Source organism: Capra hircus, chromosome 5 (genome assembly GCF_001704415.2).
Source record: "Capra hircus breed San Clemente chromosome 5, ASM170441v1, whole genome shotgun sequence".
NCBI classification, from domain to species: domain Eukaryota; kingdom Metazoa; phylum Chordata; class Mammalia; order Artiodactyla; family Bovidae; genus Capra; species Capra hircus.
Window position 1 is genome coordinate 80943279 of NC_030812.1, and position 17916 is coordinate 80961194.

Below are 17916 nucleotides of genomic sequence, written 5' to 3' on the forward strand. Positions count from 1 at the left end.
ACATCTGCATCTCCTTTGAAACTGCCTCGAAAACAGATCATCAGTACCATCTTTCTAGATTCCATGTATATGTCAGTATATGATATCTTTGTCTGATTTACTTCACTTTGTATAATAGGCTCTAGGTTCATCTGCCTCAGTAGAACTGACTCAAATGCATTCTTTTTCACAGCTGAGTAATATTCCACTCTATAGTGTCTTTTTAAAAGTAAGTTAACCACCATAATACAAGAACAGCCAGAATTTTATTGGGAAGAAAGTCAGTAGGGTAACAGTAACTTCTGTATCTTTAAGAGGGTAGCAAGTCTTCCACTTCCAAATTCAAGAAAGGTGCAAGAATCTCCCGCAGTTCCCACATCCTGCGGCGCCCAAGAATTGTAGGGAGCACCTTTTCAAAGATAAATGTAGCATCAAAAAACAGTATGTAACATGAAAGTCCAGTCAAAGTGAGGACATAAAACATGATGAAAATCCTCAGTGCACGTTTCCTAGAAGGAAAGAAACACATTTGTGTTTAAGAATATCTGAAGGATGTAAAGAACAAACTAGTGGCTACCAGTAGGGAGAGGGCAGATGGGGGGGCAAGATAGGGCTAGAAATGAAGAGACACAAGCTATTATGTACAAAATGAATACACGACAAGGATATATTGTATAGTACAGGGAAGTATAGCTATCATTTCATAATAAATGTAAATGCAGTATAATCTATAAAAATATTAAATCACTATGTTGTATAAGTCTGTCCAAGAGTGTTCAACATGTCTGACTCTTTTGCAACCCCACAGACTACAGTCCATCAGGTACCTCTCTTCATGGGATTTCCCAGGCAAGAGTACTGGAGTGGATTGCCATTTCCTCCTCCAGGGAACCTTCCCAACCCAGGGATTGAACCCACATCTCTTGCAATCACAGGCAGGTTCTTTACTGCTGAGTCACCTTGGAAGCCCCTTTATCTGAAACCAATATGATATTATAAATCAGCTGTACATCAACCAATTAATCAATTGATAGATAAGTAAATAAACAAACAAAAGAACATTCTGAAGAAAATCACACTGACGTGACTCCTGGTTCCTCCATCTGTATAGCTCTACAGCTTCAAGTAAGTAATTGAACTTCTCTTAACTGCTGTTGATGTCTGCAAAGGAAGGAACTTGGGAGTAGATAGACATAAGCCCATCCTAGGGCTGGCATTGGAATTCTAAGATTCTATAGCCATGAGACAATGAAACCCTGGATACTGTGGAGTTCTTTTCTTTGAAATGCTAGTCTTGCACTCTAGAGGTTACTGCCACCCTTACTTCACTTGTGAGGTACAGGAAGTCTATTTGGGGAGAAACAAGGGCACAGCCAACTAGGTAGATTTTCCTCAGGGTACAAAATACCATGTGACAAGTGAATTCAGCTCTCTTTATCACCGGTTTTATCCCACCACCAGCCATGCCCTTTTTGCATTATATTTATTTGCTTTGACGTTCTTGCATTATTATCTAATTATAAATGAAATACATGATTAGGGTAGAAGATCTAGAAAATCCAAAAAGACAGAAAGAACAAAAGCAATGTCACAGATAATCCAGTTACCTGGAGATAATTACCTTCTATAACCCATTTCAGAAGAGTAAGTCAAGGGCACGGTTAAAGCTAGTTATGCATATATTTTGTGACCCAACTCTTTGGATTCCATGAACCTGAGCCAAGTTTCTTGGCATTATTGCCCCTGGCTATCTCTTGGCAGGTACACAAATAATTGCTTCTACTTCACATATTTATTAAAGAGCCAATGATCTTAAAATACTCTATTTGAAAGAGGCTTTGATGGCGAGCAAGATGAAGCAGAAATGTCCTCTTCTCCAGGAGCACTAAATCTAGATTTGTTCCTTCTTATGCAAAGAAAAATGACTCACTGCCAACACATACCTAGTAAATAAACACTATCTTCCTAAATTCCAAAATTAATCATATTTGGAAATACTAAGCTGTGACATTTTCCACAAAAACACCACATTTTAGCATTAATATTTAAAGAGAAAATATTTTTTTTCTAAATTACAGATAACTTGGAAAACAGAGAAATTAAACACTATAATCCTATAACTTTAATATAATCAGTTATTGCTGCCTAGTTTCTAAGTCATGTATGACTCTTCACATCACCACCAGGCTCCTCTGTCCATGGAATTCTCTGGCAAGAACACTGGAGTTGGTTTTCTCCTCCAGGGGATCTTCCTGACCCAGGGATTGAACCAGTTTCTCCTGCATTGCAGGCAGATATCTTCACTGTCTGAGCCACCAAGGAAGCCCCAGCATCAATTAAAAACAAACAAACAAACAAGAACTTTCCTTGCATAAAATCTTTAACCTTTTCTAAATGTTCACATTATATGTGGTCAATAAATAGAAGAAAACTATAAGCTAACTGAGAGATTGGGGATAATACCAGGAAGAGACCACCCTCTGAAGCTAAAAACAGCAAAATTGGTACAGAATAATTGACTTTGTAAGATAAATCTCCTGAAAAGAGATAATGTATAAATATGCTTAAATGGAATAGAATGTTTCCAGTTCTTTGAAAGGAGACTTGTAAAAGTCTTAGACAATCTTAACTAGGATGTAATTCTGTGTGTGTGCACATGCTCAGTTGTGTCTAATGCTTTGTGACCCCATGGACTGTAACCCACCAGGCAAATCTGTCTATCAGATTCTCCAGGCAAGAATACTGGAATGGGTTGCCATTTCCTCTTCCAGAGGATCTTTCTGACCCAGGGATTGAATCCATGTCTCCTGGGCCTCATACATTGGGAGGCAGATTCTTTACCACTTGAGCCATCCCTGAAGCCAATTATGTGATGAAAGATGACCAACTAACCTGGATTGTCTGCCTGTATAACACAGTTAAGTGACAGTGAAAGTCACTCAGTTATGTCCAACACTTTGTGACCCCATGGAATGTCTATGGAATTTTCTAGGCCAGAATACTGGAGTGGGTAGCCTTTCCATTCTCCAGGGGATCTTCCCAACCCAGGGATCGAATCCAGGTCTCCTCATTGCAGGCAGATTCTTTACCAGCTGAGTCACAAGGGAAGCCCAAGAATACTGGAGTGGATAGCCTCTTCATTCTCCAAGGGATCTTCCCAACCAGGAATTGAACTGGAGTTTCCTGCCGTGCAGGCTGATTCTTTACCAACTGAGCTATCAGGGAAGCCCATAACACAATTAAGTGATCACCAAATGGCATTCACTTACTCACTTACTTGTCTGTTTTTGAGATATATTTCACATGCCATAAAACTTATTCTTTAAAGTGTACAATTCAGTGGCTTTTAGTTTATTCACAAGATTGTACAACCATCACCACTAATTCCAGAAAATTTTCATCAAAATTCCCCCCTAAAATAGTCATTCCCTATTTTCTACTATCCCTAGGCCTGGTAGCCACAAATCTAGTTTCTGCGTACCTGGATTTTCCTAATTTTAATATTTTATATGAATAAAATGATATAATATGTGGCCTTTGGGGTCTGACTTCTTTCACTTAGCATAATGTTTTCAAGGGTCATTCATGCTGTGGCATGTATAGGTACTTTATTGTTTTTCATGGCTGAATAATATTCCATTGTATGGATATACCACATTTTGTTCATCTATTTAATCCATTGATGAGTGTTTGTATTGTTTCCACTTTTTAGCTATTGTGAATACTCATATACAGGTTTTTATGTGGACATATATTTTCAGTTCTTTGGGTGCATATGGTAGCTTAACATTTTCAGGAATTGTCAAACTGTTTTCCTAAGTGTTTGCACCATTTTACAATCCCACTAACACTCTCTGAAGATTCTAATTTCTCCACATCCTCTCCAATGCTTGTCATCATCTGTCTTTTTAATTATAGTTATCTCAGTGGTGTAAAGTAAACTCTGGGAGTTAGTGGTGGACAGGGAGGCCTGGCGTGCTGCAGTCCGTGGGGTCACAAAGAGTCGGACATAACTGAGCAACCTAACTGAACTGAACTGATCTAGAGGTGTAAAGTGATATCTCATTATTTGTTTATTTATTTTGGCTTATGGGATCTTAGTTCCCTGACCAAGGATCAGAACTGGGCCCTGGCGATGAAAACAAGTCCTAATCACTGGATTGCAAGGGAATTTCTAGAATCTCATGATTTTGATTTGTATTTCCCCAAAGATCAATAATGCTTTCATTGTGCTTTTTCACTGAAAATATTTTCAAGTGATTTTTGGCCATTTGTATATCTTCTTTGAAGAAGTGTCTATTTGAGTTTTTTGCTTATACTAAAAATTAGGCTGTTTGTCTTTTGCTATTGAATTTCAAGAGTTGTTTATCTTTCCTGAATACTAAATATTTACTTTACAGAATTGTGTAAAAGTTGATTCTGACAGGTTTTTCAGCTCTCTCATTGATTTTTATGGAGGAGGAAGTTTTCTTTGATGGTCCTTACTTCACCATCAACATCACTCTTCACTTGTTACTTTAATTAATAAATAAGTTAAATATTTGTTGAGCATGGTGAACATATTTTATATTTAATATCCACAAATGATCAAGACTTCTGCCTTCAAGTAGCCCATGGATTATTAAGATAAGACAGATTGGAAATAATTTAACTGCAATAGTATGCTGTGGGCACTATGATTATGAGCCAAGTACAATGTGCATACACAAAAGAGAGAGCTGAAGATTCTACTTGGGTTAGTGCTTGGGAATAAAGAATCAAAAGAGCTTTCTTAAGCAAAAGAGATAAAATGGTTTTTATACCATTTTCATTATATTTTTATAAAATTGAGTTAACAATATTTGTGCATGTATGTGTTTGTGTGTGAAAACATAGCCAGAGTTTACTCAATTTTCACATTTTCTCTAACAAAAGAATAAAACAAAATAAAAAGATTAAAAAATAGCTTTCTTAGAGGAAAGTTCTACTCAAGGCATGTATGATGGTATGGCATCTCCAGAAAAAGAGATCCAGAGTCAGAATTTGCCAGTATGTGTGTCTTCAATATCATACAAGGGAGAGCCACCCTGTCTAGCAAACAAAGGCTTTCAAATCTGCTTAGCAGGTATGTTCTTTCAGTAGAGGTGGCTGCATCATAGCTTGCAGACACCATCCTTTAAAATTTATGTATATGTAGTTTTCTGGGGCTTCCCAGGTTTCTCAGTGGTAAAGAATCCACCTGCCGATGCTTGAGATGCAGTTTCATTCCCCGGATTGGGAAGATCCCCTGGAGAAGGAAATGGCAACCCACTCCAGTATTCCTGCCTGGAAAATTCCATGGGCAGAGGAGACTGGCAGGCTACACTCCATTGAGTTGCCAGGAGTCGGACATGACTTGGTGACTAAGCAAGAATACATATATATGTAGTTATCTAAAATGCTAAGAAAGAAATATCTGTATCTATATCTATGTCTATATCTATATCTATTGGAATAGGTATATGTCTTGGGAATTCCCTGGCAGTCCAGTGGTTAGGATTTGGTGCGTTTACTGCTATAGCCTGGGTTCAATCCCTGGTAGGCGAACTAAGATCCCACCAGCCATGCAACATGGCCAGTAAGTGAAAGAAAATACTGATTGTAAATTTTAAAAATATTAAGAAGAAAAACATTACAACTTAAAGTTTTAAAGAAGAATAATAAATAATTTATTAAAAAATAAAATAAATTCCTTGATGAAATTCAATCTTACTATAGTCCATTCATTTTGGGGACTCTGTCAGCCTCCAGAGGTCCCTGTTTCTAACTCACCACATTGTAATGTGGGGAGGGGAGCTCTCCTCCAAGGATGGTGATGAAGCCTGAAGAAGCAGGGGCTCCCTTTCATCCATGCCCATTTCTTCAGGACTCTGAGAGTCTGGATTCCCTTGCATTTGGAACATCCCCAACTTTGTATCCAGCAGAGCCATGTCCTTGCAAAAATTCTGGGAACAAAAAGAGCAATCATTAAAAAATATATATTCCCATTGTCTGCCCTTCTCATTGGAAATGATGCCAAGTATCTTTCCTCCAGAACACATAAAGGGTGTTGCAAATCACATGTGAGTCATGTGTACTCACTGTGTACTCACCTAAGGAAAGAAACTTACACATTCACAGAGCAGTCAGACACAAATATAATTATTCTTTTACTGAATTCAACTATTCAATTTTTTCATCTATGCAAAACATATTTATTTGACTGACTCCACCAGGCACTATTCTAGGATGTGGCCGGTAACAAAATAGACAAGACATGGGCATTCCATTATGCATGTGTTTTTTAACAAAAGGGACAAAGAATTTTATGTGTGTTTATAAGGGTTGGGTGGTAAGCAATAAGCAACTAAATGCATATATTCATTAGATACTATAGACTAAAATACATGCTAAAGAGAAAGTAAAAACTGTGAGGACACAGTAGCTGAGGCTTGGTTTTGGGACAGCTCTAGGATAGGTAGGATGATTAAGCACCTCTGAATGGGTGACAGGTTCATTCATTCATTAATTCACAGCTTCACTCATGCATTCACATTTGCCTCAGTATAAACTCTTGTGCAAGAAGTTCAGAGTCATTTTTCTGGCTAGAGGAGATTAGGGGAGGTCTGGGAGATGAGAGGACATTTGAGTTGAGCTTTGAAGAGTGGATAATACGTAGACATGGAGGATAAGCTGCAGATGGAGGAGCTGTAGGAGCAGCCCCAGGATATGAGAGCTTGGAAGTACACCACACCTGTGAGATGTTCTGTCAGCCCAAAGCAGAAGTTCAGGAGGGGAGAGAAGGGTAGAAGGGGACCAGTGTGTGGGATACACTCAACTTCCAGGGAAAAAAATGACCTCTGTGTGTAGATTAAAATAATTTCATTTGATCATTATTTGAACTCGTGTAACTGCGAAATCTTACCTCTATTCTTGCAATGAGTTTTTCCTTTAATTTATGAGCTTCATCACAAGCATCTTCCTGAAAAGACACCCACAATTTTGGGTAAAATAGAAGTTACATTTTCTGGTTTATACAATAAAACCATACTCATTCTGATACCACTAAGTTGTAGGGAGGCCTCACTGAAACTTACTTTTATTCAGTTAAACCCTTCCTCTTAGAGAAAATTCATCACGCAATCACAATAAATTGCAGGAGGTATCACCACAAGGTCAATAAATTGTTTTCAATACTTCAAAGATATAAATTTTCACAATAGCAGCATATTACAAATAATTTTTTTCTCTATCCACTACTCTCTCCTTGCTTCTTAAACTTTTACCAGGACACTAGTTGAAGAAGCACAGTATGTTTCTGAGAAAATAATAAAACCATATTTTTTCTAAATATTTTAAAATTTACAATATATAAATCGAAGTCTTCATTATGTTTGAATACTTGGGCCTTAGAATTTAGTAAAAGTGCTGTCCACAAAAAGTGTCTTGTTCCTCTTTTCTTCCCATGTATCTCAGTAAGATCAAGACACGGGCTGAAAGCAGATCATCTTCTTCTAAGATGCAAATGCCGATTGCACATATGTCCTGAGTAAATAATGCTTAGAAAGGTTTTTAATTAATCATCCCATAATAGACTTGCAGGATATGTTGAAAAGCAGAGCCTTAACTGAAAAAAGAGTGTCCTGTGATTCAAGGAGGTGCCATTTCTGGAAACTAATCCTTTAAAAATTACTTGCAAAAAGAAGAAAAGTATGGATTTTTGAGGTATAGTTTATAATTGATTATAAAACCACAAATATCTAACAAAATAAGTTTATTAAATCCAAAAATCAAATCCTGCCTCATATAAACAGTGAAAAAGTAAAAGGACATCTTGTGGCATAGAAAGTTGTTGGAGAAAATGCTAAATGAAAAAACACGTTTGAAACTAATATATATATAATAGTAACTTATTAAAATAATAATATTATCATATATGTATTAAAACATTTAGAAGAATATAAATATACTAAAATGTTTGCTGTGTTTATTTTTGAGAGTGGTTTTATTTTTCTTTTTATATGCAATATTTTTATAATTTTTAAATTATTAAAATAAGCATGCATTACTTTTGTTAGAAGAAAAAATATTTTTTATATCCTCTTTTAGATTTACATTTAATTAGAGGATAATTACTTTACAATGTTGTATTGGTTTCTGTAGTACAACAATATGAATCAGACATAAGTATACATACATCCCCTCCCTCTGAACTTCCCTCCCACCCCATCATCCCACCCCCTAGGCTGTCACAGAGCACCAAGGAGTTGAGCTCCCTTATTACACAGCAACTTCCCACTAGCATCTGTTATACATATGGTAATGTGTATGTTTCAGCGTTCCTCTCTCAATTCTTCGCTCCTTCTTCCCCTGCTGTGTCCAAAAGTCTGCTGTTCTCTATGGCCGTGTCTCTACTCCTGCCCTGAAAATAAGTTCATCAGTACTGTAATATTTTTTAATTAGACAGCAAGCACAAGACTCTTTTCATGTGGAAATATGGGTATAAATAATAGTAAGTTCCCTTCTAGGTCTAAAATTCTGAGTCTCTTTCGTTGAATTTTGAATTCCATTCACTAAAATTTGAGATTTCTTTGCAGAACTATTTCTCTTCCTTAAAGACATTTTATCATTACCTTGACAAAATTGTTATCCATTTCTCCTATTTGCTTTTTAATTTCCATGATCTTCTCCTTTAAAACAAAAGAGTATAGAACAAAAGTTGTAATGAATGATGTGTGAAACTGAAAAAGAACAAATGGCAATTTTTTAGAAGAATGCTCATTTGTGATCAAATAGTCTGAAATTTAATAGAAGCTGGGTTTTCTTGCATCCAGTTCTGGATGCTGATCTGTAAAATCAACATTAAATCAAATCAAAAATATGTCATTAGCCACATCCTATGTAAGTGGCCATGAAGTTAGGCATTATGCTTGTTGGATACAAGCAATAAGAGTGTTTACCCTCAAACTGCCTATAGAAAATGGATAATCTACACCTTCTTTTTTTTTCCAAGTTCATTCATCACCAACCCCTGAGTTGTGTGATTTAATTATTTAAAAAGGAGCTGTGAGATAATAATCACATTTTACGCAGCGCCCTAGTAAATATCTTCACACAGTAATTATCAAAGATAATTGTACCAAAGGTAACTGAGATAGGAGTCAGTCTCAGGATGAAAGTTATTTTCATACAGATATTTCAGAAAGCTTTGTGGACTCAACATCAGGCTACTTCAAAGTCCTTTCTTCAGCTTAAAGTTCTCATAAATTTGTTTCTGATGTTGTGTGTGTTTAAATACTTTCACCAATTTCCCCCTCCTCCCCCTTTCATGCTTTGAGTCATTCCATTTATTCATGAGAAATAAATGAGCCAATACGTGTGATGTGTGTGTGTTAGTCATTCAGTCCGACTCTTTGCGATCCTGTGAACTATAGCCCTCCAGGTTTCTCTGTCCGTTGAGTTCTCCAGGCAAGAATACTGGAGTAGATTGCTATTCCCTTCTCCAGAGGATCTTCCCAACCCAGGGACTAAACCTTGGTCCCTGCATCACAGGCAGGTTCTTTACCACTTGAGCAACAGGCAAGTTCAATACATATGATACTACTTATTAATTTACTTCTCCTTGAACTTTCCCACACGTTGCTTTTCCTATAGTTTTTTCTAACAATAGCTCACTTGGTAAAGAATCTTCCTGTGATGCAGGAGACCCCAGTCCAATTCCTGGGTCGGGAAGATCCCCTGGAGAAGGGATAGGCTACCCACTCCAGTATGCTTGGGCTTCCCTTGTGGCTTAGCTGGTAAAGAATCTGCCTTCAATGTGGGAGACCTGGGTTTGATCCCTGGGTTGGGCAGATCCCATGGAGAATGGAAAGGGTACCCATTCCAGTATTCTGGCCTGGAGAATCCCATGGGTCCCAAAGAGTTGGACACAACTGAGTGACTTGCACTTCACTTTCACTTTTTCATTCACCAGAGTAAACCTAAAGCCGTTCTTAGGACTTTGCTTCTGTAACAACTGTATTTAAAGCCCCTTACTTGTTATATTACTGCAGTTGTTTTTACACAGCCTTTTCCATCAGTCTTTAGTCTTAGGACAGAGTTGTGTCAATTTTTAAAGTCACGTTTACTGAGGTATAATTCACATAGCGTGAAACTTATCTTTTAGAAGCATCACTGTATGCACTGTATGTCACTGGTATGCAATCGCCACTGCAGCCCTACAGCAAGATATGGAATGTTTCCATCACACCCCAAACTGCTTTGAGTTCCTTTATCCAGCCTTTCCCCACTGTAGCCAGTGACCACTAGTCTATTTTTCATTACTATGGTTTTGCCTTTTTCAGAAATGGGATCATGAAGTATGTAATCTTCCAAGTCTGGCTTCTTTCACTTAGCCTCATGCACTGGAGATTTAGATATGTTGTTGAGTGATTAAGAAATCTTTTTAATCTCTGAATAACATTCCATTATTTAGTACATACCACAGTTTATCCACTCACCAGTTGGTGCATATTTGGGCTGTTTCTAGTTTTCAAGTCTGTGCCCATATTTTTAGAGTATATACAAAGCTGTATATTTCCAGGATATATAATGTTTCCCTTTAACATATTCAGGCCTTCCCTGGTGGCTCAGACGGTAAAGCGTCTGCCTACAATGCAGGAGATCATGGTTCGATCCCTGGGTCGGGAAGATACTCTGAAGAAGGAAATGGCAACACACTCCACTACTCTTGCCTGGAAAATCCCATGGATGGAGGAGCCTGGTAGGCTACAGTCTATGGGGTCACAAAGAGTCGCACATGACTGTGCGACTTCACTTTCACTTAACATATTCATGATGCCTTCTTTTTAAATTTTTTTTTTACATTTGCAAAATATGTCTGTTTAATTTTATTTATTTATTTATGTTTCTAGGTTATTTTTAAATATCTTATACTAGAGTATAGTTGATTTACAATGTTGTGTTAGTTTCAGGTGTACAGCAAAATGATTCAGTCATACACATATCCATTCCTTTTTGGATTCTTTTCCCTTTTCGTATTATCCCAAGCCCACGTTGATTTGTCTTTTTAATCTCACTGTCATTTGAATCTGTGCTTTTTTTCTCTCTTCATTCTTTTGATATCCATCCCTCCCTGTCCTTTCCTCGGGTAAACCCACATTTCTGTATTTTCTGACTTTTGGAGGAAATTTTTTAAGGGGAAAAATGTTTCTTGGCCTTTGTCCTCTTCCCTTTCTTCATAGTTTTCAATTTCCAAAGCCCTAGATATTGAAAAAAAAAAAAAGCTGACTTTCCAACTAGCACAAAATGAAGTTGCTACGTCAAAATTTTGCACTAAGCCATAGTTAAAGCCGTTTTTTCCCTTGTTGAAAAATCTGTACATGGCTTTTAATATGTGAGAGGTCTAAACAAATATTACTTCCTACTATAAAAGAGGCATTTTTCTCTTTCTTTCGAAATCCTACTTAATTTAAATTTGGCTTGAACTGAAGCAGAAGCTGGCAATTTCAGTAAAAAAAAAATGTAGTTAGACACAGATTTTCTCCATTTTTAGAGACTGTTCTTCAAATGCCTGAAGTTTATTAGAGAAGAAAAACTACCAGCCAGGGCTCTGAAAGTTATTTATTATCCAAAGTTGGTCACTACTTTTCTAATATTTTATGACTCTTAAGAAGGGAAAAGTAAACCTTTCTCAGAAAAGAATCTCTAAGAAATGCAAGGAGACAAAAGCAATAAGAAAGCTTTAGATATTGTGAAAACTGACATAAGAATTCTTCATGAAGGCGTGAAAGACAAACACAAATCTGTCTCTTGTGTTCTAAGGATGCAGTTCTTCACAAATATATATTTCATGTTTTTCTCTGTACTGGTAGGTGTTGGGATACAGATATTAAGATGAGAACTTTTCTCTCAAGGGACTCTCCATTATTTTAAGTGGCTTCAAGATGAAAACCTGCCAAATTTGACCGAGTTTCTAGGTAGAACAGAAAAGTCTAGCTTTTTTTTGTGTTGTTAGAGAATAGAAATGGTGGTACCCAGGCAAAATGTGCTCATAACTGACCACCAGATCCAGCATACCAGGGATCAAACCTGTGTCCTCTACAGTAGAGGCTTAGAGTCTTAATCACCAGACTGACAGGGAAATCCCTTTAATTCTTGTTCAGTTCAGTTCAGTTCACTCGCTCATTCATGTCTGACTCTTTGCGACCCTATGAATTGCAGCACGCCAGGCCTCCCTGTCCATCACCAACTCCCGGAGTTTACTCAAACTCATGTCCATTGAGTCGGTGATGACATCAGCCATCTCATCCTCTGTCGGCCCCTTCTCCTCCTGCCCCCAATCCCTCCCAGCATCAGGGTCTTTTCCAATGAGTCAACTGTTCGCCTGAGGTGGCCAAAGCATTTTAGTTTCAGGTTCAACATCAATGCTGCCAATGAACACCCAGGACTGATCTCCTTTAGGATGGACTGATTGGATCTTCTTGCAGTCCAAGGGACTCTCAAGAGTCTTCTCCAACACCACAGTTCAAAAGCATCAGTTCTTCAGTGCTCAGCATTCTTCACAGTCCAACTCTCACATCCATATGTGACCACTGGAAAAACCATAGCCTTGACTAGATGGACCTTTGTTGCCAAAGTAATGTCTCTGCTTTTCAATATGCCATCTAGGTTGGTTATGACTTTCCTTTCAAGGAGTAAGCATCTTTTAATTTCATGGCTGCAATCATCATCTACAGTGATTTTGGAGCCTAAAAAAATAAAGTCTGACACTGTTTCCACTGTTTCCCCATCTATGGCCCATGAAGTGATGGGACCAGATGCCATGATCTTCATTTTTTGAATGTTGAGCTTTAAGCCATTTTTTCACTCTCCTCTTTCACTTTCATCAAGAAGCTTTTTAGTTCCTCTTCACTTTCTTCCATAAGGGTGGTGTCATCTGCATATCTGAGGTTATTGACACTTCTCCCAGCAATCGTGATTCCAGCTTGTGCTTTTTCCAGCCCTGCATTTCTCATGATGTACTCTGCATAGAAGTTAAATAAGCAGGGTGACAATATACAGCCTTGACATATTCCTTTTCCTATTTGAAACCAGTCTGTTGTTCCATGTCCAGTTCTAACTGTTGCTTCCTGGCCTGCATATAGGTTTCTCAAGAGGCAGGTCAGGTGGTCTGGTATTCCCATCTCTTAAAGAATTTTCCACAGTTTATTGTGATCCACACAGTCAAAGGCTTTGGCATAGTCAATAAAACAGAAATAAATGTTTTTCTGGAACTCTCTTGCTTTTTCCATGATCCAGCAGATGTTGGCAATTTGATCTCTGGTTCCTCTGCCTTTTCTAAAACCAGCTTGAACATCTGGAAGGTCACAGTTCATGTATTGCTGAAGCCTGGCTTGGAGAATTTTGAGCATTACTTTACTAGCGTGTGAGATGAGTGCAATTGTGCGGTAGTTTGTGCATTCTTTGGCATTGCCTTTCTTTGGAATTGGAATGAAAACTGACCTTTTCCAGTCCTGCGGCCACTGCTGAGTTTTCCAAATTTGTTGACATATTGAGTGCAGCGCTTTCACAGCATCATCTTTCAGGATTTGAAATAATTCTTGTTATGACATGTTAAACAACAGATGGTGTGGGAAGAGGTTACAGAGTCCCCACAACCTCCCCATTTTTTTCCCAAGCCTTCAGCTTACCTCCATGTTTACCCCCTGATCAGAGTCAAGGTCCTGGTGTGATTCCAGCTTTTCAATTTGGCCCTCCAGGGATATAACCTCACTTAATAAGCTGCAAACAGACCAAGAGAGGGACTTAGTTCCGTGGCTGAAGAAAAATCCCCAGTGGATAATCCTTTTTGATCTTGAAAGATCGTTTCTGACCTTTCAAAAATGAAATCCTATTTCTATATAAGGGGGACTCTTGGGTGGTAATTGTGTTGTAATGGGAAGTCATAAATGCAGTTCAAGAAAGTAAAAAACATACTAAGCTATCTAGATAATTGTAAAGAAGTGTAGTCCTAACTGGATATAGAAGCAGAAATGTAAAATGCACTTATAACTGGTAAGGTCTGAATGAGCTCTGTCATTAATATTAATACCAATATCCATTTCTTGGTTTTAATGATACCATTGGTATCATTGGTAAAGTACCAACTCATTGGTTTTGTGTTGGACAAGATGCTACGATTCTGAAGGTTGAAGGAAGGGTGCATGTGGTTATGCTATATGTTTCTTTGAAAATTCCTGTGAATTTGCAATTATTTCCAAAAATATATAAGAAAATATTATTAATAATTTTATGCCAATAAATTAGATAATTTAGAGGAAAAAGGCAAGTTCCTTAAAACATACATTCTACTACTGAAATATACTCAAGAGCTAGGTAGCCTGTGCAGCCCTTTGATCCTATACTATATCATTAAAAAAAATTAAATTTGTAGTTAAAATCTTGCCATGGTGAAATCTCCAGGCAATATGGCTTCACTGGTGAATTCAACTAAACAGTTAAGAAAGAAATTATGCCAGTTTTACACAAACTCATCCAGAAAACAGATAACTGTACAAAAGCATCCCAATTTTTTCTATGATACTAAATATAAGGTTTTTTTGATACCAAACATAATTCTGATACTAACACTAGACATTACAAAAAAGCAAAACACAGGTCAATATCTCTCATTAACATACATATTAAAGATCCATTTTAGTAAGCTGAATTCAACAACAAATAAAAAGGATAATATGACCAGGTGGTATTTATTCTGGGAATTTAAGGCTGGTTCAGCATTCAAAAATCAATCATTATAATTCACCATATCAAGAGATTTATAAATGAACAAAAAACATGATTAATCCCAGTTGCAGCAAAAGCTATTGAAAAAATTCAGTATCATTCCTGATTAAAAAAACTCAGTAAACTATAAATAGAAGAAATCTTCTCAATCTGAGAAAGAGAAATTTTAAAACAAACAAACAAAAGCCCAGATATTATCACACTTAATGCTCTTGCTCTTCCTGTAAGACTGAGAACTAAGTAAGTACATCTGCTATCTGCTGTCACTCCTATTCAACATCACACTAGAAGTTCTAGCCAATATAAGGCAACAAAAGAAAGTGAAAGGAATACAGATTGGAAAGGAAGATAGAAAGCTGTCTCTATTTGCTGACATAATTATCTATGTGAAAAATTTCAAATAATCTGTAAAGACTATTAAAAATAATAAATGAGCTTAGCAAGGTCACAATGGAAAGTCAAATACAAAATATTAGCTGTATTTCATTGTACTAGCTATTAACAATAATTTTGGGGGGCTCCAAAATCACTGCAGATGGTGATTGCAGCCATGAAATTAAAAGGCGCTTACTCCTTGGAAGGAAAGTTATGACCAACCTAGATAGCATATTCAAAAGCAGAGACAAAGGTCCGTCTAGTCAAGGCTATGGTTTCTCCAGTGGTCATGTATGGATGTGAGAGTTGGACTGTGAAGAAAGCTGAGCACCAAAGAATCGATGCTTTGAACTATGGTGTTGGAGAAGACTCTTGAGAGTCCCTTGGACTGCAAGGAGATCCAATCAGTCCATCCTAAAGGAGATCAGTCCTGGGTGTTCATTGAAAGGACTTATGCTGAAGCTGATACTCCAGTACTTTGGCCACCTCATGTGAAGTGTTGACTCATTGGAAAAGACTCTGATGCTGGGAGGGATTGGGGGCAGGAGGAGAAGGGGATGACAGAGGATAAGATGGCTGATGTCATCACCGACTTGATGGACATGAGTTTGGGTAACATCCGGGAGTTAGTGATGGACAGAGAGGCCTGGCATGCTGCGATTCATGGTCACAAAGAGTCAGACACAACTGAGCAACTGAATTGAACTGAACTAAACTGAACAATAAGAAACTGAAAATTTTAAAGTACCATTTATAACAGAACCAAAAACATGAAATAGATATAAATCTAAAAAAATGTGAAATATCTGTACACTGAACACTCCACAACACTGATGAAAGAAATCAAAGACCTAAATAGAGAGAAATACTCTATTCATGAATCCGAAGAGTTGATATTGCTAAAATATTAATTATTCCCAAATATATCTATGAATTAATGGTAGTTTCAATCAAAATCACATCAAGATTGACAGGTTGATTGTAAAATCTACATGGAAAAGCAGACAAGAAAAAATGGAATAGCTAAAACAATTTTGAAAAATTAAAACAAAAATTAATGACCTACTATAACAGGGAGCTCTGCTCAATATTCCGTAATAACCTAAATGGGGAAAGAATTTGAGAAAGAATAGATACATGTACGTGTGCCTGTATGCCAAGTCGTTTCAGTCCTGTCCGACTTTTTGCGACCCTATTGGCTGTAGCTGGCCAGGTTCCTCTGTCCATGGGATTCTCCAAGCGAGAGTACTGGAGTGGGTTGCCATTTTCTCCTCCATGGGATCCTCCCTACCCAGGGATCGAATCCACACCTCCTGCATTGCAGATGGATTCTTTACCACTGAGCCACTGAGGTAGCCCCCTAGATACATGTATGCTGCCACCCCCAAGTCGTTTCAGTCGTGTCTGACTCTGTGTGACCCCATAGACGGCAGCCCGCCAGGCTTCTGCATCCCTGGGATTCTCCAGGCAAGAACACTGGAGTGGGTTGCCATTTCCTTCTCCAATGCATGAAAGTGAAAAGCAAAAGTGAAGTCACTCAGTCGTGTCTGACTCTTAGCGATCCCATGGACTGCAGCCTACCAGGCTCCTCCACCCATGGGATTTTCCAGGCAAGAGTACTGGAGTGGGGTGTATATGTATAACTAAATCACTTTGCTACACACCTGAAACTGACACACATTAATACTCTTAACTAATAATAGCTAATAATTAGTTATTAACTAATAACAAATAGTTCAGTTCAATTCGGTTCAGTTCAGTCACTCAGTCGTGTCCGACTCTTTGTGACCCCATGAATTGCAGCACGCCAGGCCTCCCTGTCCATCACCAACTCCCGGAGTTCACTCAGACTCACGTCTGTCGAGTCAGTGATGCCATCCAGCCATCTCATCCTCTGTCATCCCCTTCTCCTCCTGCCCCCAATCCCTCCCAGCATCAGAGTCTTTTCCAATGAGTCAACTCTTCACATTACTCCATTTCCTTAGAACAAATGGAATGGCCCTCATAGTCAACAAAAGAGTCCAAATGCAGTTGCTGCTGCTGCTGCTAAGTCGCTTCAGTCGTGTCCGACTCTGTGCGACCCCATAGATGGCAGCCCACCAGGCTCCCCCGTCCCTAGGATTCTCCAAGCAAGAACACTGGAGTGGGTTGCCATTTCCTTCTCCACCAAAATGCAGTACTTGGGTGCAATCTCAAAAATGACAGAAAGATCTCTGTTTGTTTCCAAGGCAAACCATTCAATATCACAATAATCCAAGCCTATGCCCCAACCACTAATGCTGAAGAAGTTGAAGTTGAACAGTTCTATGAAGACCTACAAGACCTACAACTAACACTCAAAAAAGATGTCCTGTTCATCATAGGGAACTAACAGGCAAGTTTGGTCTTGGAGTCCAAAATGAAGCAGGGCAAAGGCTAACAGAGTTTTGCCAAGAAAATGCACTGGTCATAGCAACAACACAAGAGAAGACTCTACACACGGACATTACCAGATGGTCAATATCAAAATCAGATTGATTATATTCTTTGCAGCCAAAGATGGAAAAGCTCTATACAGTCAGCAAACAAAATCTGTGGATCAGATCTTGAACTCCTTATTGCCAAATTTAGACTTAAATTGAAGAAAGTAAGGAAAACCACTAGACCATTCAGTTCAGTTCAGTTCAGTCACTCAGTCGTGTCCGACTCTTTGCGACCCCATGAATTGCAGCACGCCAGGCCTCCCTGTCCATTACCAACTCCAGGAGCTCACCCAAACTCATATCCATCAAGTCGGTG

At 38.2% G+C, this 17916-nt stretch overlaps 1 protein-coding gene across 1 annotated transcript in view; it reads right to left on the bottom strand.

Annotated features, from left to right (window-relative positions):
• Nucleotides 290–17916, bottom strand: part of SMCO2 (single-pass membrane protein with coiled-coil domains 2) — an 85236-nt gene continuing 67609 nt past the window's right edge. The window contains exons 5-8 of the mRNA XM_013964094.2: nt 13664–13758; nt 6902–6954; nt 5770–5942; nt 290–488 (exon numbers count right to left, since the gene is read on the bottom strand). Of these exons, the coding sequence (XP_013819548.2) occupies nt 290–488; nt 5770–5942; nt 6902–6954; nt 13664–13758 (520 nt within the window). The remainder of the gene's footprint in view (nt 489–5769; nt 5943–6901; nt 6955–13663; nt 13759–17916) is intronic.